This window comes from Pteronotus mesoamericanus, unplaced genomic scaffold, assembly GCF_021234165.1.
Source record: "Pteronotus mesoamericanus isolate MK-2021 breed Mesoamerican mustached bat unplaced genomic scaffold, CSHL_Meso_final scaffold_232, whole genome shotgun sequence".
NCBI lineage: Eukaryota > Metazoa > Chordata > Mammalia > Chiroptera > Mormoopidae > Pteronotus > Pteronotus mesoamericanus.
The window spans coordinates 17,577,577-17,600,415 of record NW_026555311.1 but is presented as its reverse complement, the minus strand read 5'-3'; the positions used below and the strand labels follow the sequence as shown (position 1 = coordinate 17,600,415).

The window sequence follows — 22,839 nt, the reverse complement described above, 5'->3', positions numbered from 1 at the left end:
TATTTGTTAATTATCTTCTTAAGGCAGACTAACTTTACTATATACTTAGTATGGAAATGTGAAAGATACAGAATGAAGATGAGAAAGGTAAGTTGAGATGTATTTATGACCAGCCTTTGTGCCATGCTAAGGAATGGCAAACCTCAAAGGCTTCTAAGCAAAGGCAGATCAGATATCATATTGCCCTCAGTATGACAGATGGGTTGAGACAGAAGGGACTTTGGGAACCATTTGAATAGATCAAAAGGGATGATTGTATCCTGAAATCTGCTAGTGATAGTGGACAGAAAGAGGGGAAAACAAATTCTAGAAATAAATAGATCACATATTCAGGAAGATCTATATTTGGAAAGTGCCAGGAGGCAAAGATAAGACTATATTCTTAGCTATCACAATTGTTAAGTGGGAACCAGTGTTAAATGAAATAAAAGTAATGAATTGAGCAGAAAAGTGGGAAGAAAGGGCAAATTTATTTTGTTCCTTATTCAGTTTGGTATGTCTGTAGGATATGCAAACAGAAAAGCCCAGTATGCCTAGATCATGATTCTCAGCCTCAGCCATCCTGACACTTGGGACTTGATAATTCTCTGTTGACGGGTTGTGCTGTGCATAGTGAGATGCTTAGCAGGATCCCTGGAATCTACTCATTAGAAGCAAGTTGCACCTCTCCCAGCGGCGATGAGATAAATGCTTCTGGACAATGCCACATGTCCCTGGGGAAGAAAAATAACCGCAACTTGGGAATCACTGGTCTAGAGCTTAGAAAAGAAGTCTGGGTAGAAGATTTGTGCTTTGTTGTCCGGGGGGCAGCCGAAGTGCTGGAAATAGGTGACATCACCAAGGGAAAGACTGAAGCATAAAAAAATGAGGACACTAGCATTCAAGAGAAAAAGCTGCCAGCAAATTTGACATGGTGTGAACCATGAAGTATGCAAAAAAAAAAAAAAAAAAGTAAAGACAAATGTCAGAGGAGCCAAGAGAACAGAGTTTTAAGAAGCTGGGAGGCCAACAGGATAAACACAATGGAAGAATCAAGGGGAGAAGTTACTGGTTTGGGAAATCTAGGAGTAAGCAGGAGTAGAACCCAAGCTTCGATGAGGGATGCACAGGAACTGGGAAAATAACCATCCTGAGAACCTGCTGCTCTTATGCAAAACTTTCTGGTGACAAAAATCAGCAGCACCATTAATGGGTGGTGGGTTTGAATGAGGCATGGTATAATTCTTCATAGAATATGATGTCGTTTTTGGCATAGTTTTCACATTCCTGCCCTGTGAAGGCACCTCTTATGAGGATCATTTCTTCCAAATTGAGAATGGTGACCACCCAGCAGAGGCATGAACTTCAAGAGACAGGTTTAACTGAACCATCTTGGAATACCACCTAATTATTTTGTTTTAATGGTCTGGCTTTGAACTGCCTGTACATTTTATCTAATTTCTAAAAGTATCTCACATTTAACCCTCCACAAAGCAATGCTTCTTTCTGAGAAATCCTTTTAAGTTCTGCTGTGAAACCTCTTTTCTAGCTTTTCTAGCTTTCCAGTGTAATGGGCATAGAAAACATTGTGTCTTTCCAGCCCAGCAGCTGCTCATTTCAAGATGCCTCCACCTTACCCTGCAAGCAGAGCTGGGTAACCTTGTAAGCATACCCTTTACTATTTGGACAGATGTGATAGAAGGCAGGCCAGGTGCCTTGCAGGCAGAGAGAACACACGGCTGATGAAATGAATAAGCATGAAAAGGGACACTTGTCAGCTCGGAATTGGACGTAAAACAGAATGGTTCAGAATAATGTGGGCATTCCATCAGGAAAAATTATGAATTTCGGCCCTTAAAAGACCTTTAGGATTCTAGATTTCTGTTTCCTTTCCATTAGTTCTAAGACTGCTACCAAAATAAGTACAAAGTCCTTTCATTATAACCTCAGTTACTTTTCAAAAGTCAACTTGGCCTACCTCTGATTTAGTCATTGATTCCATCAATTAAAAGAAAAATCAGCTTTGTCACATGTGTGTATTCAGAGAGCTGTTTACTTAGCAACATGAATATTGGCTTACTAAATCCATAAAGAGAAATCCAATTAGCAAATGTAGAATTAGACCTGAAACTCTATGGATTTCTATTTACCATTTACACAGTAATCAAACAAAGGCTTTTAGAATATAAACACATGTGTGGGTACAAACGGTGTCTCATTCTTTATCAGAGAATTTTGATGCATTCAATAATTTTTTTGTACAATAATAATACCTCAGTTACAATTTTTTTATGATGTGGAATGCCTTAATTTATGGCATTCTACAAATATAACTTCTGCTTTTTGACAGTGTGGTAAAGAGGAAAGAAGGTTAGGTAGGAGTTCAAAGTCTCTGTGGCCTTCACATTCCTCATCTATAAAATGAAAGTGAAGGTCCGGATACTTTTGAAGGTCTCCTTTGTCATAATCACCTATGACTGAATAGACTAACATTTTAAATGTGTATTTTAGAAGAAAAAAAGCATCTCCTTTGTCAAATAAGGCACTTCTCGGTTGTGATAAATTTTTAAGGAACCATATCAATTATCAGTGCCCAAGAGAAATAATGAGAGAAATTATGTTTTAATAATCTAAGAGTTGGTGCATCTTTGCTAATAATTTTTATCTCAGGAAAATTTTCATAGAACTTTTAGACAAAAAATAGATAGGTATGGATAAGAGTTTGAAAATGGGAGAAGGGTGGGTTACTGAAGATTCAGTATTAAAAATGTCAGAAAATTATTAATACAAATCCAAGGAAGCATCACGAAAGCAGATGAATATTAAAGCTAGAATGATTGTGAATGTATTTGGAAGTACTTTGAAAAAATGACTTTCCTGTGTCCCTGGAGAGATGGGAAAGGAAATGACTACCCAAAACAGTATGCAGACATCCCTCAGGCAGCTATGCCTGACACCTTATAAAAGGGTGAGTGTGACCTATGATAGGAAAGTCCGAGGGTAGGCAGGCCACAGCTTTGAATATAATGGGTCACACTACCACCCAAGCACCTGTGAGTCCTACTGATTTTGGATGGAAACTAGGAGAAATATCAACAAAAAGATCTCCGTATGGTGCAGGCAGGTTACTGATGCTATTGTCTTTGGAAAGGATAATAAACATGTTCATACTCCAAGTTGTTAAAAATGATTAACATTTATTAAAAATGTTTATTCCCTCAGCAACGTTACTTCATTATGCTGAAAGATTGATTAGAATATTTACTTAAAGATAAAATCTTGGCAATATTACAGACTAATACTATGAACTCAAGAATTCTCTGATAGGTATATTTCAATAGAATTTTCTAGTGGAAATTAAGATCCTTAATTTCATATAATAAGATAAATGAAATATTACATTACTAATGGCTGTTTTCTGTTTTTAAGCCTCATAGGGTTAGGTGAGTATTAAGAGTATGTACTCAGAAAAGGTTTTGACAGTTATAAAAGATTAAGCATATGAATTGTAATGAAGTATTACAATCATTTCTATTATCATTATTCAGAGAGTTCTGGTATGAAAGATTATTAATAACATGAGTAAACTTTCAATATGTCATTCTCTTACATAATTTGGTCATATAATCTATAAACCATAGTTTCTATTATTCCTTACTATTGGTACAGACTTTGGAGTTTATTGCTGTGTGTTCAAACTGTGTGTCATGATCCCTTAGAAGGTTATATATAGAATTAATGTGTTAAAAATCAGGATTAGAAATATGAAATTATATAATAGAAAATGTGAAGTTATACATAGCATCATTGTATTTGTATACATGTACAAGCAGCCATATAAACACACATATCTATGTGTATTTGTATGTTTGGAGAGATGGATATGTATTTAGTGGATCATTATATAAACATATTTATTATTTGTAGATCAATGTGAAAATTATCTGAAAGCAACTGGAAAGCAAAATAATATTGTGGCCAAGAGCAGGGTCTTCAATCAGCAAGTCAATCAGACAAACTTGGGTTCAGGTCCTAACTCTACCATTTGGCTAGGTGTGTGACCTTGAGCACACTGCTTAACTTCTTGCCTTAGTTTATTCAGCTAAAAAATGCGTGTGATACTAAGAACTATCACATATAAAAGGGTTATATAGAAAAAAGCATATATAAAATTCTACCATCATGTCTTGAATATAGTTTGTACTCAAAAAATAGTAATTCCTCACTTCATCTTTTCCCATAGTATTAGTGACTTTTACTATGTTATACAAATATTAGACATTATCATTATTAGTCAAAGAGTGAGACAAAATAATTATGAGCAAGAGTGGATTAATGATTAATGGTGATGTATCACAAAGAGAAACCCAAGGACTACCATTCTGTGCTTGAAAAAAAAATGCAGATTTCATACTTAGATTGAGCCTTGGGAATCTACAGTTTTAACTGATCCCATGGGTGTGTTTTATGCTCAGCACTAAAATCTGAGAACCACGGGTTGACCGACTGATTATTTATGGAACACCTATGACATGCGTGGCCCTCTGCTAAGTCCTTCAGGCTGTGGGAGGGAGCAGCCTGGGAGCTCATGGGGGCTCAGCGGACATGTTTCTGCATTGAGGCTCTTACCACCCGGTTTACAATGAGTCCCTACTGGTGTTTCCACAATGTGAGTAGAACTCATTTGTGTACAGTATAACAGTTTACATTGTCCAGCACAGGACTTGAAATTTTACTTGTGTGTAGAGGCCATGCAGGTAAAACAACTGAGAGAAAGTTAGAGACAAGAATTTTTTTTCCTTGAAACATGGCACCCTCATGGGTTGTCCATTGTTTTCTAAATTTTAACAGAGACATGGGTATAAGACCAATCCACTTAACTTTTTACTCTTGCTACTCAGTTCTAGCTGTATACTGTCATACAGGAATGTAGGCTTAGGGGGCCACATGCCGTACATATGATTGCTAACAAAAGTTTGTAATGTAGATTATTATGTAAATTTTATTCTAATTGTTGTCAACTGCTTAAAAGTTTATCAAAAAGTTTATCAAAATGTATGAGCCAACATCTTATGGGCCAAAAAGTTGGTGAGTTATATTGGGCCTGTGGACTGCCATTTTGAGGTGATGGTGTAGCAAGTTCAGTGCTGAGGTTGTCAAAATTATATTAACCATTCTTGTGGCCTCTCTCCCAGAGATAATCTCCTAGACTTCTTCCCATGGTTCCTCCCTCTTCTACCTTCCAGATACTTAATCAAGAAAGCTGACCAAGAGATCTTGGTGAACAAAGCTGTTTCTGTTAGTAAGATGGCATACATAACATTTCCTGAATTAGTATTTTATAATTATTCATTTATGTTCCTTTACTTACTTTCAGAAAGAATGTTAAGCAATGAATGTTAAGACTTCAGATTAAGCAACATTTTCAAAAAATGGAAACTATTAGCGCCTCAGTCAGGAGAACCAAAACTTTCTTGATGGCTGAAAAGACACTTGGTCATCATTCCAGTAATTTCTGATGCCTACATAGGATAAAATGTTGCCACATTCTTTTTTGAAGCAATATCTTCATTGCTACAGTTGCTATATACAAAAACCTGAAGCTCTTTTGTCTACAGAAATAACTTGTCAAAAATGGTTATGATCCGTGCTCAACTCTTGTTTCTAGAGTAAGAATGACTGCCTTCCCTTTTAGCGCATGTGTCCATGAGTGATCAATCACAATACTCCGTGGAGTCTGGATGCAGCCTCAGGATCCTCCGTAGCACAGGATCCTGGGAGGCCACAACTGAGCTTCAGTTCCCATTCACAATGTGACGCATTTGCATCTCCAATCTAAAATTCACTATACAGAACTTCCTGATGTGGGGAATGTCTGCACCGTTATGGCTGTCTCTCTATCAGATAGTGTATCACTGCTAAATTTCACTTCAAAAAGATGAACTAATCCCAGACAACTGCTGAATTTATATATTTTAAAATTCACTGAGATCAGATATATCTTTGTGCTTAGTGCTTAGTGCATAGTACATCCTTAATAAATGCTAACTTGAATTCAATTTCCAAAATAATCTGCTGTTTCCTTTCCTGAAGGTCTAGAGACAATTCCCCTAATGGTGGAAAACTCTTAGAAATTGCAGAATCCAACCTCTTTACTTTACAGGTAAGACAACTAGGACCCTGAAAGGTTACCTTATTTCTTGTAGATCACAAACTTTTTAGAAGCAGCTACCCCATGATGTGGGGCTGCAGAAGGCAGAGTGTTGCACTGTGGTTGTATTTGTTTTCTATAGAAATGACCCCTTTCTGGCTTAAAACAACCAACATTTATTTTCTCATAGTCTGGAGGCCTGCAATCTGAAATTTGTTTCACTGGGCCATAATCAAGGGCCCAGCAAAGATAGGCTTCCTCCAGAGATTATAAGAGAGAATCAATAGCTTGCCTCTTCTACAGTCTGGTGGCTGCCAGTCTTCCTTGGCTTGTGTCTGCACCCCTCCAATCTTTTGTCTCTGTGGGCACATGGCCACCTTTCCTATCTATGTCGAGTCTCCCTATGCCTTTCTTTTAGAAGGACACTTGTGTAGCAGTTAGGGCCCTCCTGGGTTATCTATGATGATCTCCCCACCTCAAGAACCTTAATTTAAGCACATCTGGAAAGGTCTTTTTCCATATGGAAAGTAAAATTTGCAGGTTCCAGAGACTAGGACCTGATACCTCTAGGGCCATTATCCAGCTTACAACAGGGGTTAAGGGTGTGGAGCCTGGGTGTACATTCCTGACTTTAATCGTAGCTCTGCACTTAATAAGGTTCATGTGCTTTGGTTTCTTCATCATAAAATGAGGGTAAATCCAGTACATATAGGGTTATTGTGAAGATTAAATAATGCGACACACATAAACACACTTAGGACAGTGCTGTTATGTAAAAACCCACTATAAATGTCCTCACTTATTTAGATAACCACTCCATTCTGTCCCCAATCAGCAGTCAAACTTTCAGCGTTTGTGGTTAGACTGATAATTAAGTCAATTACTTTAGTTATTTTTAGGAAGAGGCCACACTCTATGTATCAAAATTAAACCTCTTGTCTGTTACATATCGTTGGTCTTAACAAAATGTTCTAGATCTAGGGAAATTCTGTACTTAGAAGAGATTCGTGTGGAGTTATCTGCTTCGACCTCCTTCTATACTCTCTGACATAGGCCTGGCCTTGCATTAAGCAAACGTAGCTCCTTTACCATGATTCACATTTTCCTACTTTCAAATTACTTTTCAATTAATTTTTTTGCATGCTTAACGAAGAGAGATACTACATACATTTTTAACTTTTTAAAACATTGTTTTAATGTACTTTCCAAGTGCTCCTCCAGTGAATAAAATAATTCTCTGGTCACATATAGTAATAATACTTGTGTTATTAAAGGGAAAAATGTGCCTTTTTTCTAATAATGATAGAAGAGGCTAATTATGTTGTCATAGTAGAGTATAACTTATGATTAAATCACCAGATCTGGCTGCTAACAGGAAATAACTGCTGTGAACAGAGCAATACAGCAGATTTTGGGAGAACTAGATTAGCCTTCTATACTTTGGACACTTATTAAAAATGAAAAATGCTTGAGTTAAAGCCATAGAACCCTAAAAAGTTTATCGTGGTTTTATTTCTCAAGAATAAAGTATCTTTGGTGGGATTTAAAAAAATAATGAAAATTTTTATATTCAGTAACACTGTGATTTTTAAATGTAAGAGATATAGTATAAAAAAAAAGACAGAGTTTTCTTTTTTTCAATTGCTTTTTATTCTTGAATATCATAAAATACAAAACAAAACAGACAAAACAACATGTAACTACATGAAGTTTCCCCTATGATTACATAGGGAAGTCAAGAATTGTCACGTATTTCTGAAAACCTTCACCATGAATTGGACTGCAAAGAGAAAAGTTTGATTAAAACTCAGATTTACTATTTCTTAAACAAGTGATTTAGGCAAGTTATCTGTTTCCATGCCTCTGTTGTGTTATTTGCAGTATAAGTCTAAGAATGGGACGTATCTCATAGGGTTATTGGGGGCCATCACGAGAGAGAACAGCCACAAGGGGCTTCACACTGGAGGTGGGCACTCAGCAAGGACACTATAAATGGTGGCTACTAAGACACATAATTTTTTTAAGCTTAACAAAGATGAAACATTTTGATTGGTTCCTGTTATTTTCTAACCTTATTTTGCTTTTTAAAAAGCTATTTATGCACAGCCCATGGACAACAGGGAATTACGTGGGGAAGGCCAGGGGTGGGGGCTGGCCTGGGCTGGGTGGAGGGTGGAAAGTGGGGGCCATCTGTAACAGTGTCAACAATTTTTTTAAAAGCTCTTTTTTGATGACTTTTGGGAATTTACTACCAACATTTTCATAATATCATAGTTCATATCCAAGGACAGAGGTTAGAATGATCCGTAAGTAAATAAGCAGAAGGTTATCATGGTAAAGTGTTCAGTTGTGCTGAGGCATAACTATTTCTCACTGTACTGAGGTCATTTAAACAGAAAATCTCGAGTGAACAAAGTCCCCACAGACAGAAGTACAATTTCAGCCATTCTTCTATGTCAATCCCCCAAAGCCAAGAAGAATGGCTTTAGACATATTTGTATTCAGAGAGCTTTGCTAAAGTTTTTTTTTTAATAAATATTTTAGAGCTAGAACTTCACATGACATCCGTTACAAAGAAGAGGAAGAAAAAAACCCATGCAAGCCATTCTTTTATATTCGTACCTCATTTTTAGTTTCAGAAAAAAAATGATTATATGTCATCACAGTATTTTTTTAAGGTATGTCTTAAGGATAAATAACAAGAAACATGCCAACTTTATGGATGAGGTATCTGACATATCAAAAAGTTAGGGCTCTTTTCTCAGAGTACAAAAAAGGAATGCAATGATTGCAGACAAGTTCTTTTGCAAATAAGCATTGTAGACATGAACTTCCTTTTTCATATAGCATAAAACATTATTTAATGACACATTTTGGTCTGGTGGGTTATCCGCTCTTGCTAAAACACATAGATGATTCTCTCCCAAGTATAACTTATGGGACAGAGTTCTATCAATTGGATGTCTACCTCTCAGAATAAATACAGGCTATAAATGTCTGCAGATTTGTGGGCCTTCATGAATCTTGGGAACTTGTGTCCATATACAAAAGCAAAAATGTTCAGAAAAATATAGACTGACACTTCAGGTATATGTTACAGTTTTTAATCTAAATAGAAACAACATGATTTTAATACTACTTAATATAATGGTTTAGAATTATATAAAACAAGGAGAAATTTATTGTTAAAATTTCTCTTATGTAAAAAGTCTAAATTCTATGATTAATATATCATCTAATTCAAAATATGGCTTCTGTAATTTATAGTGGGCTTATTGGGGTCTTAAATGGTTGTACAAGGAATCAAACCACACCTTAATGAACAGGTAATTTATGCCGGTGTGTTGGCAACCCTGTTAGGCTCTATCAAGACGTTTGGCATTAAACATCGAGATACTGTCATAGTATAACATAAATCTTTCAGACTACCTGGCTAAAGAAGTACATTATTTGGTTAAGTTGCATAATTAATGAATTTTGCTTTATGCCAGGTAGAGCAGACAGGAAGTGGAAAATGACATAGAAAGCCATGAGTAATGACTTCTGTATAAAAAATCAACACAATAATTCACAAAATTGTATATATATATATCATTGTGATCATATTCACAAGAATAATTCACAAGATCATATATATATATATATATATATATATATCTGTGTGTGTGTATATATATATATATGGTCATCCAGTATCATTATAGGCATTTTGAACACATCAGTGAACAAACCAAAGAAAAATCTTTGCCCACAGGGATCTTAATTTATAAGGACATGGAAGTGATAGACCACAAACCATGAACATAATAAATAAGTAAAGATGCAATAGCTTAGACGTTAGTAAGTGCTATGGAGAAAATGACTGAGTACAGAAGTGCAGTGGGGGATTGACTTGAAGGGAGCACAGAAGCAGTCACTTCAGGCTATCTGATGCCCTGAAATTCCTTGGGTAACAAAACATTTCTCCTGAGTGGACGAATAATTAGCATTCAATAGCATCATCACTTTACCCATATATGCTTTGAATTTAATTCAATTTCAATTTTACATGTCTTCATTTGCTTAGCACCATCCACATGCAAGGAACTATTTTTAGGTATTGGGGATGCTGACCTTTAACAAATAGACAGTAGATATTTTACAGCAAAATGGTTTTTTTGAGAACAACAAAAAATTGCAATTCAGGTCATGTGGTTTAATGGCAAACCACACACAAATCCAGAGAAACAAAGAAGAGGCATGTTCTTTTACAGACTTGGGAGGGCCTATTGTAAAAAGAGTTCATTAGAGGAAACTGAAAGTTTGAGGTATAGTGATTGTTCATTGGCTGACTTATGTCATTCCCCCTTTGGTTGAAGCAGTTTTAACTGCTCTAGAAGGAATCTTTCCTTCCTCATGCTGAGATGGTCAAGTAGTATACTTCCTGTCCAAGAGGCAAGGTACGCCATTTCCTGTTGGGGTCAGAAGTGTGTGTGGAATGCTATGTTCCTGAGAGTTCTCTCTTCTAGCCTCCTGGTTCCATCTTAAAGGAGGTTTATGTTTCTTAATTTTCACAGGGATATAATGAAGAAAATAAAGTGCTTGACCTTGTGAAGCTTATATTCCAGTGATGCACACAGTCAACATAAAAGAAAGCAACGAATAAGTGAAATGTTCTCAAGAAAAATAAAGCAGGTTTGTGTTTGGAGAGTGACAGGGTCGCAATCGTAGGTTTTAGGTAAATTGGTCAAGGTCTGCCCCTCTGTAAAGGTTACACCTCAGCAGAAATCTGAATGAAAGAAGGAAGTGAGCCGCACTCAGAGTTGGGGATGTTCTAGGTGGGGTGGAATAATCATTACAAATAGCCTGTATCTGGAATGAGTCTATGGTATTCTGGAAAGAAGGAAGCTATTATGGTTGGAGCAGACCAAGCAATGATTAGAGAGGCAGGAACCTAAGGCCTGCTTATATTTCTGTGTTATAAATAATAGTGAGCTTATAACATTATGCATGTGGAAAACAAGATATTTTTGTGAACTGCTACCTTACATAGAAATCACTGTCAACTCCTCTCTTATTTGTATCCAGTGTGTTGGTTCAGGGCTTGGACACCACTGGTGGACTGACTGATTTCTTCATATAGTAGCTATGTGAACTCAGGCAAGATCTTTAATCTCTTTTTGTTCTCAAATTCCTCACTTGTAAAATGATGATATCTATGTTATCACCCATCACATAGAGTTGTGGCAAGGAATGAATGAGGTAATCCACATAAATGTTGGTCAAAGGGTCCAAGATTTCAGTTACATGATGAGTAAATTCTGAGAATATAATGTACAGCATGTGACTGTCAATAATACTGTATTGTATACTTGAAATTTACAGAGAATTTCATCCTCTAGACTGATAATCCAGGCTTGGAGCATGAAGTGGTAAAAGGAGAAACTTTTAGTTTTGAAAGTTAACTTAGTATTGATATGTTTCAATATACACACATAAAGTTGTTTAAATTGTATCTGTCGTTATGAACACATTATTCACTGAGCATTTGCCTTGTGTCTGGCACTGTGCCAAATGCTTTACATCTTTATCCAGTTTTAAAAATAACCTTGTCATTTTCATTTCACGGTTGATGAAACTAAGGCTCAGAGGGGTAAAGTCACTTGACCAAGGTCACATTTGTAAGTAATGCAACTAGACTGACTATAAGTCAACTTGGCCTCAAAGCTGGTGCTCTAACCACTCCACTGTGCTACTCTTCTTACACTATAAATACCACCCCCTAACCACATCATCAACAACTACAACGTCGACAACAGCAGCCATGTAGAAATCAAGACATGTCCTGTAGAAAGAAAGGCAATGTTGACTGAAATTTGCTTACAGTACATTTTCCCACAGTGACACTCGGGAATTTTCCCACTGGCCTATGACAAGGGACACTGTAAGAAACAACCCCATGAGACTAGTAGCTCTATCACCATAGGCATTCTACTTGGGATAGGCATTACAGTGTCCTCTCAGGTTCTCTCAGAATAAACTTCTCTCTCTGTGTTGGAGACTACAGCCTCTTCCCGGGACACTTGCAGCTGCCCTTTGGCAAATGGGCACAGTATTAGAGCAGGTATATGACGCTGTCAGCTCATGCCTGGCTGAATTCGAACTTTTACATTTCCTTCCTTTCCTCTGCCCTGATTGCCTCACAAAGTTATTGTTATATTTTATATAGTTTGAATGTGTTATAAGAAAACAAATAAATAATAAGTAGTTAATATTAGTTTATGCTTTGTGAACATGAAAATAAAGCATTTTTCATGAAACTACAGGCCACTCAATGTATAAAAAATGAGTATAAATCTAGTTAAGTGAGAGGTAATTGTACTTATTTGACTTTAGGATCATGGTTATTTTTACCTGAGATGAATTTAAACTTTAATTAAAGTCTGTGTGATGATCATCTATTATATATTCCTGGGCAAATGAACAATCTGCAAGCTTACTATAAGATTAGGACTCACTTGTTAGGGATCAGCCTTGACACAGAGAATTTGAAACTGAAACTTTTAAAAAATTCCATGGATATGGACAACAGTGTGGTGATTGCCGGGGGGACGGGGGGAATTGGAGGGGAGTATGGGGGGGCTAAAAGGTGATGGATGGAGACTTGACTTAGGATGGTGAACATACAATACAGGATACAGATGATGTGCACCTGAGACCTATATCATTTTGTTAACCAGCATCACCAAAGTTCAACGAAAAGGAAAAAAATAAATTTAACCATTTTTTCACCACGATGTATATCTATATGAATAAACCTTACATACTGGATGGTGTTCCTTGGCCACACACAGGTAAGTTCCATTAATTATGTAAGTACAAGCAAGCTGTTCTTCAGCCTTATTAAATGGAGATGAAAAGGTGCTATGGGCAAATTAGCCTCTTACTAGAAGAAGAGTTTGTCTTTCCATTATTTGAAAATGTGAAACTACATTTAAAAGCTATGAAGTAAATAGTAAATATTATGTAATATGTTGCAAAGAGAGATGGGATTCTTATATATATTAAATTTTTATGTGAATAGGGATATATAGAGAGAATATTATATATACTATTTTTACACACACACACACACACACATACATAAGAGATTCATCATTTGGAACTATGAAAACCCTTAAACCAGCTTTTTGGTAAGCCAATTTAGTATGAAGTGTAGATGGGCACCTTTAAATATTTATTATACTTGATATTAATGAGCATAGCAATGAAAGGTATAGTTTTATGTCAAAGTGCCTCTTGATTATAATTAGAAGCTAATTTTGAATCCTTTTAAATATATCACCAAAATAAGTACATTTTTGTTTCTTTTTAAAATGTTTGAAGGTAACTTTTTCTCCCTTCATAATGAATAAAATAAGTTCTTTGAGATTTCTGGTGGACAGCTGTAGTGGGAGTCGTGCTGTGCCACCAAGGTCTCTTTTCAGGACTGATCCCGCCCGTTGGGAGGGTCGGTAGTCAAGGTTCTCAGCCCCTCTCCTGGAACTGCCCTCAGTTGAGGAGAGCTGACTTGACCCCAGTGACACAAGCTGGTGGGATGGGATTAAAGGAGGAGACCACATCCACTGACTAGTCTATGTGGGGGAGTAAGGGCCTGCTCATTTCCTACGTCCCAAGGTGGGACGACTCTGAAGGGCCCCTGGAGCACCAGAGCTCCCGATGAGTTCACTGTTTGTTGTGCCAGCACTGACGCGCAGTGTCTGCCCCTGCCCGACCGATACTGCTGCCTCATTCCTTCAGGGACACCATTCCTAAGAGAACTCTTGAATACATTTGTTCACATACATGTCTCCATCTTCATCTATATCATGAATAATCCTCATAGGAAATTTCTTTAGATGTGCTCAGAGAGGAATGATTACTATAGAGCATGTTAATAAACTTAAGGAATTCTTTATAATGATTTTTATTCGACATCAATGATGTTTTAGGCATTGTGCTAACTACTAGATATAAAGATAAACAAAACTGAATTAAGCAAAACTGATCTCAAGGAACTTGCTGGCATGACAGACACACAGATGTCATAAGTGAATGTAATTCAAATGAGACAAGTCCTATATGAAGAATATGGACAAACTGCTCTGAAAGTATTGAGAAAGGAATGCCTATCACTCTGGTGATGTATGAAGCAAAAATGACTTGGGTAAAGACATTTGAAAGAAGTCTTTAAAAAGCTGTGGACTTTTGAATCATTCTTTTTTCTCTTTCACATGCCACATCCAGTCTCTCAATAAAAGCCACCACCTTTGCCTTTAAATATATCAAGAATCAAGATCACACCACTTCCACTGCTTCTAATCTATTCTCACCTATCATCTTACAGTTGCAGCCTCATGCCTGGTCTTCCTGCTTCTCCCTTTGCCCTTCATGGTCTATCCTCAACACAGCAGTCAGGTGACTCTGCTCAGATGAAAGTCAATTCCTCTGCTGAAAGTGTTCCAAAGTTCTCATCTCTTACTAAGAACCAAAGATGTTACACCTACAGCGACCTGGGCCATCTCCATTCTGCCCTTTCTGCCCTTACCTCCATGTGTCTTACCTTTCTCAGCTCATCTAAGCTTCTCTCATTCACTCTCTTCCAACAGCATTAGCCAATGTGGTCTTCTTGTACCTGGCCAGCCTCCTGCCTCAGAGGATCCATTCATACTTGTAATACTACCTGCTGTTCCCTTTGCCTGACTCCCTCCCTCCCCTCCTTCAGGTTTCATCACTGTCAACATCTTCCTTGACCACCCTCACCCCGCACTACGAAGTCCCCATTCCTGTTTTGTTCACAGAACTTACCAGTTGCTCTGTAGCCAGTTGTTACTTATTATATTTAGAGTTTGCCCTCCCTCACCAGAACATAAGCTCCATGAGGGCAGGGATGATCACATGTTTTGTTTCTGGTTCCATACTAAATACTTGCAATTGTTCTAAGGACAGAGAACGTGTTCACTAAATATTTGTTGAATAAATGAATTTTCACAAATAATGAAGGGAAGAGAAGGGTGAAACAATAGCTGAAAGCACAGAAATCAAAGTATTTCTAATGGAGCATGACTAGAATGGAGAAATTCTTAGTGGTCAGAGCTGCAATCATAGGCTGGATATGTAAGCTATGAAATACGATGTTATGGACTGAATTGTGTCCCCCGCAAAAGCCACAAGTTGAAGTCCTAACCTCTAGTAACTCAGAATGTGACTTTATTTGGAGAGAAGACCTTTAAAGAGGTAATTAAGTTAAAATGAGGCCTTTAGGTGGCCCTAATCCAAAATCACTGATAATCTTATTAAGAAGAGAAATTTGTACCTGGACAATTATAGAGAGAAGACCATGAGAAGACACCGAGATGCCAAGGGCAGAGGCTACAGAAGAAATCAGTACTATTGGTGCCTTGATCTCAGACTTCTAGCTTCCAGAATTGTGAGAGAATAAATTTCTGTTGTTTATCCACCCACTCTGTGGTATTTTGTTATGGTAGCCCTAACAAATTAATATAATGATATATGCTATTGTATGGAATTTTTACTTTATCACATAAACCACTGTGAAATTTTAAGCAGGGGGAGATGAGATGTGACCTGAGTTTTAGCAAGATTGCCTTTGTGGTAGGTAATATGAAAGAAGGACTGGAAGAAGGAAATGCTAATTGGGAAGTTTTTGCAATGAGGAAGCAAGTATAGATTTGGGGAAGCGTCAGAGCCAGGATTGTTGGAACTTAGTGACACATTAGGTAAGTGATGTTGGCATCTGCCACAAAAGAATATTTACTAAAATGCAGACATGCAAAGGTGTTCAGATAATATAACTTACATGGATTTCATTGGTTTCATACCTGAGAAAATTTCTCAGTATGGAACCTTAAAACAGATCATAGCCGTACTCATGCTGCTCGAGATGTGAATAATAGCCATTGAAAAAAGGAGACTGCAGAAAGAGCTGCAGGGTATATCTCCTTGGGGATAATAGTAGCATATTAACGATTAGCATATTAAAGACTCTGAGAAGTTTTGCAATGAAGAAACTTCTATAACTTGGGCCAAAAAAAGTTATTTGGAACATTTATTTGATTATGGAAACATTTTTGCAAGGCACCTTTGAACCTCTCCCTGAACATGAATACTCAATATTAACAAAGTGTGGAAAATAGAGGTAATTTTGATGCATTAGAGCATTTCCAAACTAATTAGAGAAGCTCTGTCTGGGTAATCTTTGTTTCCAATAGCAAAACTAGTCAACATTGTCTTAACAAATTGACAGAATAAACTCATTAAAGGAATATAGTTGGTTTTCCCAACCTAATTATTACCAAATTAGGAAAAAATCAGCATCTTTTGAAAGTAGCACTATTTTTTTCTGTCCTTAAAGTAAAACTACTCAGTGCCTTGAAACAAAAAAAAATAAAATACCCTGATTCCTTAAGGGAAAAGCATAGCTCAAATACAGAAATCTGAGAGCCATTTTTGACCAGGTTTCTTTGACACTAGAGCAGTGAGTCTAAATTTTCCTACTTTCCATCGGTTTCTGAAACCAGTAGGGTCCAGGCGCAATGACTCACATGCGATGCGCACGTAGGCCTTCCTGCTCTTTGTGGTGCCTGCTGAGCTCCAGGCCACACACTGGCACCAGTAATCCTCAGGCCCAAACAGTTCTTCCACTTGCTGGCGTGAAATCTCAATGCTCACTTCCCGGACGATGAGACCTGATAGGAGAAAGGAAGATTTAAGTCAGAAGATTTGTACTAAAGAAATACAAAATATCATATACTCTCTCTTCTTCCCCTCAGGGATCTATCTTGAGGCCTCTAGGTCAACATTCCAGATATTGTCTCTCATCTCCTCTGATCTTCCTGTGGCTCCACTTGCTCGACTCACAACATTTTCATTCTCTTATTTGCTATTTCAAATCTCCTGGATCCTCAGAAGACGAAAGTAAAGATGTAACACTCCACAAAATTACACTTTTCCCCATATGGTCTAACATTCATCCTCCACCAAGTTACCTCCTTCCGTATATTTAAATGTGAACTTGAATTTTACATCTTCGAAGGATTCTACCTGGATTATATAGGTTGTGGGTAAGGTACCCACATGCTGTACACAGAATTACAAATCAAAACCTTCCTAGAAAGATGATGTGAAAGATTTAGTTCACATGAAATGGGAAAGAACCACATAAAACTATAATCATAAGTGCATAAGTTATAAATACATATATACCTGCATATCAGTTTTGTTATACAACCTAGTAATTTATAAATATGTCGTGATTATTTATCAACTGAATTACTTTAACAACTGTGTTTCAGTTAGTAAGGTACACTGTTTTTCTTGAATGATAGATCAGCCAGTTAACAAACCCTTGCCATTTTATCAAACAATGTATGACTTTAGGTTTTTATGCGTAATATTTTGAAAGCCCAAATGTTTCTCTATAATTGCAATATGACCAAAGATTAAAGATAAAGTGGCTCCCAGCTAAAATTCTTGAATAATTGGAATTTTTTTCAAAGAATTACATAATCTTAAATAACAAATATTGAACTAAGAATCTGGGGAGATCATTTTAGGCGTATTTATCTTTCAGAGATTCATTCTCCAGTGTGCCTTTCTTCACTGAGCAAAAAGAATGACCAAACGATATATGTGGGTAACTGTCAGTTCTCCTGAAGACTGAACTCGCACTTTCCAGATGGAGTGTGTATTGAGAGAACTGACAGGGGCTCGCTTGGGGAGCAAAGGGATTTTATCTGGGTCAAGCATGAGCACAGGAAGAAAGATTAAACATATTTCTTTCTACCATTCATTCATTCAGTGAACAAATGCTTACTAAGTATCAATTATATAAAATACACTGCTATAGGTATTTGGGGAATGACAATTAAGACAGTGATTGTCCTCAATGAATGTAAATTATTGCAAGGAGGGAACATATTAACTACAGATTATACAATTTATTCTTTAGTTATAATTGTGTTTAGGGCTGCAAAGGAGACATATAGGGACACTTAGAATGAATAACAACGGGAATGAAAGATCCAACATGAACTGAGTTGGTTAAATTATATGGGGAGAGAAACAGGACATATGGAAGAAGCAGGGAAGAGAATGAAAAGCTTGAATTCCCAGAAGAAGACAACTAAGCCCCTAGAGCCATCTAATGTCTCAACATTAGATGAAACCAGAGCTAAGAAAGGGACCAGTTCATATATAGTCATGTAGACTAGTGATTCTTCATGTGAACCCCAGTACAGTTTTGTTAGCATCACTTGGTATTTGTTGGAAATGTGAATTCTTGGGTCCCACTTCAAACTCACTAAGTAAATAATAACCTTAAGAATCAGGCCCAGTGATCTGTATTTTAACAAACCCTCCAAGAATTCTGTTGCATGATACAGTTTGAGAAACATTGCTGTTTATCATGTTCAAGATTTTGAATTTCTTCCTGAGAGCCATGGATATCATTAAAGTGTTTTAAGCAAGCATATGATATAATCAGATGAGAATTTTTAAAAATACATACATGTATATGTATATATATGTGAGTATATATATGTGTGTGTGTATATATATATATATATACAGTCTGTCTGGAAAAAGTCCAAGCATTGTCATTGTTAATATAAGGAGAACGGTTTGCACTACATCACTGTAACCTGGCAGCCAAGGAGAGTGGACTGGAATGCGCATGTGTGAACAACGATGACTTCACTGTACTAGTGAAGTGTGGTAGATGCCGTTGAGGGAGCATGTGTACTGTGTGGCCATCACATTCAAAATGACTGAGCAAGTAGAGCAATGAATCTGCATCACATTTTGCATTAAGCTTGAAATCTCCTCCGTGGAAACAATTCAGATGATTCAGGAGGCCACAGCTATGGGCAACTGGAGATTAGCAATTTCATCATGACAACGCAGCCATGCATGCATCACGTCTCATGCAGAGGTTTTGGCAAACATCACTCACCCAGGTGACTCAGCCCCCTACAGCCCAGATTTGTTGCCCTGTGATATCTGGTTTTCCCAAAACTAAAGTCACCTTTGATAAGGGAAGAGATTTCAGATGATCAATGAGATTCAAAAAATTATGATGGGGCAGCTAATGGCAACTGGAAAAACTGTGTGAGATCTCAAGGTGCCTAATTAAGAAGGGGACTGAGGTGTCATTGTCATATGTACAATGTTTCTTGTATCTTGTATCTTCTTCAATAAATGTATCTATTTTTCATAGTATATGGCTGGATATTTTCTGGATAGACTCTGTGTGTGTGTGTGTGTGCGCGCGTGCGTGCGCATGCATGCATATACACATATGATATGTACAAGATATAGTTTAACTAGTTCCTCAAAGTTATGAGTCCTTAAAATGTTTGATTATGACTTCTTGGTATAAGGTGACATGAAAAAGGTATCATCTAAAGATCCTAAAAAAAGAGTATTCCAGAACTTACCCTAAAACCTAGGGTCATGCTCAGAGGGGTAACAGCATTCAGGGAAATTAACAACCACCCAATAGAAGTAGGTGCTGTCACACTAGGGAATAAACAATATTTCCTATGAAAAGCTGATGAATCTTGAGTAACAGAAATGACAAAGCCCTCGGTTCCACTCATGAGTCTCTGAATTGGAATAAAACCCAGGAAAGTGGGTTTTATAATCCTCAGGCAGGGCAAGACCCTGAAGGGACAACTCTATTGTCAAAATTTATTGATTATATTTAAAATATTTTAAAGTTTTGAAAATCAGTAATTATCTTATGTTTATATAGAGATCAGCTTAAAAAGAATTTTCAAGTAACTGGAATACCCTAATCCCTCACCACTGTATGAAAAGATACAGTTTATTATTTTAGCCAATGTCCAATTAATAAAATGACCTCCACAGCAAAAATTGCAATTTATTAACAAATAACATTACTTTCCTTCCTCTTTCCTGACCCTTGCTTAGGCCTTTCATTTTCTTATCTTATTGGAATTATTCTCATTTTTCCGATACCTAGAAATCCATGCAAAGATGTAGCACAGCTTTTCTACTATCTCGTCCCCCTTTTAAATGCTTATTCCACTTTCTGGTGTTTAATACTTTTGCCTGTTTTACTTGTTTATACCTTCTCTCTTCACACAGAAATTCACTTACTGGAAACAAAATTCTTCCTGTAAACTTATTGCAGTGATTTACAGTCACCAAAGGGCTGATAAACTTTGCAGTGTGTATTTCCTTAGAAGTATAATGGTTCTTTCCCAAATGCAGAGCAGCAACAAATGAGCTCAGGATATTAAAACCACATACAAATAGTTTGTGTCCCAAGATGATAACTTTAGTTTTCATTCCCTTCACCCCTTTTACTTAAAGCAATTATGGGAAATCTAATTAAATGCTAGGGGAACTTCACTAGGGCCACTGTATCTCTTTAGCCCAAACAGGTTCATGGCTGTTTCTACTGACCACAGATCTGAAGCTTTTTGAGAAGCCACAGACCGACTTTCCTGCTACAGGGATTATTCATAGTATGAATGTTCAGAATTGTGTGGCCCAGGCTCCCTGTGGATACTGGAGTGAAGCACACACCAATTTTTGTTCTCAGCTTGACACACGCTCCATTCAGGGAAGGGTGGATTATTTACAGTTGTGTACAGTTGTCCTGCCACAGGCCCACTGTTTACATTCCAACTTTTGGTCAACAACATGGGAACAAGAACAAACCCAAGCATGAAATATCTAAACACAGCTTAGAATTCTCTAGAATCTTCTGCATTATTCAAACTCTGAACTATTTAGTTACATACCATCTTTTCATTATGACAATTAAGTTCATTCGCTAACACATTTTGCTCATCAGAGCAGAGGCTGGTGGTGTGGGTAAAAATAGGTAGTATCTTTTCTCTTTAAAAGTAAAATGTCAAATTTGCTTGCAGTCTAGAGATAGAAAAAAAACTGCCTTGAAATTTGAAATGCCATCAGCCTTACTTCCAAGGCTGGCTGCTTTGAAAAGCATTTGGGAACTTGAAACTGGTTTCAGGTTATTTAAAGGTGGGGGAAATGCTTTGGTCTACAGGGTTTACTCAAATACAAATGTGTATTTCCAATCACATCTGATAACATCAAAGATTTCCCATCACTGTTCTTCCTTTAATAGTGGCATCTCAAGGATGCATGCTGTTTGAAGTTTGCAGTGATTTGCTTTTATAATAGGATTCATTGTGGTTTGGGAGCTAGAGTACAGGAAAGTAATTAGCACGATATACCAAGAAGTCTCATAATGAGTAGGAATATGCACTTGTTAATAGGAGTTTCAAATGTTTTAGAAATTCAGATGCAAGCGCAACTCTCTGGATTGCTGTGAGGTTGTCCAAGGTTATGGTAATAAAATCTTATAATTGACATTTATACCTTATCTTTAACATAATTCTAATTTCATAACAGTGGTCAGGCACCACAAATAGTGTTTTTCTAGAGATTATTATAAAGTGATCACAAATACATGCTGAATCCTGTTGCATAATTATTTAAAACAAGATCCATATTCCCCCAGAAATGTAACCTATAATGCTGCCAGCAAATATGAAAAGTCCATGAATGTAAAAAATTGTTAAATTCCAGAAATGTAAATAGAGATCAAACATCACCTACAGCCTTAAGCTGTTCATTTATCTTGTTTATTAAGAGATATTTAAAATAATCATGCATCATCTTATTTTTAAAAATGTGGGCATCAAATTCATATCTTCTGATACCCTACATATGTTTTACTAAAAAGCATCCTAACCTCACATTAGACTTATATGTTACGTATGTATTTTTCATTCCTCCCAATTGCTTTTATCTTCCACCTGACATATTGACGTTTTGAGACATCTTGTGCAGACTTCTTCCAGCCCTCTCCCTATTGCGAGAAGAGCTGCAGAGGCTACTCGATGAAATCTCATTAGAGTACATTCACAGTTCGGACTGGGGTTGGCGGGAAATGTACAAACCTGCAGGTAGGGATGTTCTGCACTATATTAAATTTTATTGAATTAGTGTGGTCTCTTTTTCATGTTTTCTCCCAGAGCCTAATTCTATTAGTTTTCACTAATATGATCTAAAATATGAAACATATCAGTTCTAGAAGCCTTAATATAAATTAAATCACAGAAAATACTATCATTATTTAAAAAAGATGTCATACACAAAAACTGACAATTATTTTTGCAATTTATAACTCACTAAAATAATCCAAATATGGTAGCTTGAAAGACAGGACTTCATAATCAGGACACTGTTTCATGTTACATGAAGCCACTTGATAGCCTTTAAACTATCAGGAAAAGGGAGACACTGTAAACACATAATTTACAAACTTTTCTCTGAAATATTTTTCCTTGAATTTTTAATATAATATTTAATATGTAAACAGGCTATCTAATTAACTAAAATTACTTTGTGTAATTGGGAATTAGAACTTACTGGTATATTAGATCTATTATGAGTATAATTTTGTTAAAGTTACATTTACTATCTTTATGATCAAGATCAATTTACCCAAAAGTTAAAGGATAACATGGCTGGGGCTGAATGGTTCCAGGGTTTTGCCAGGAAATATTTCATACTTAGGTCATTGACTTGATTCCTTTTTTAAAAAGATTTTTTAACATTTATTTTTAGAGAGGGACAGAGAGGGAGAGAAACATCAATGTGCGGTTGCA

At 36.7% G+C, this 22,839-nt stretch overlaps 1 protein-coding gene across 1 annotated transcript in view; it reads right to left on the bottom strand.

Annotated features, from left to right (window-relative positions):
* UNC5C (unc-5 netrin receptor C) overlaps window positions 1–22,839 on the bottom strand; it is a 352,798-nt gene that overhangs the window by 101,372 nt on the left and 228,587 nt on the right. The window contains exon 3 of the mRNA XM_054591714.1: window positions 16,714–16,857. Within this exon, the coding sequence (XP_054447689.1) occupies window positions 16,714–16,857 (144 nt within the window). The remainder of the gene's footprint in view (window positions 1–16,713; window positions 16,858–22,839) is intronic.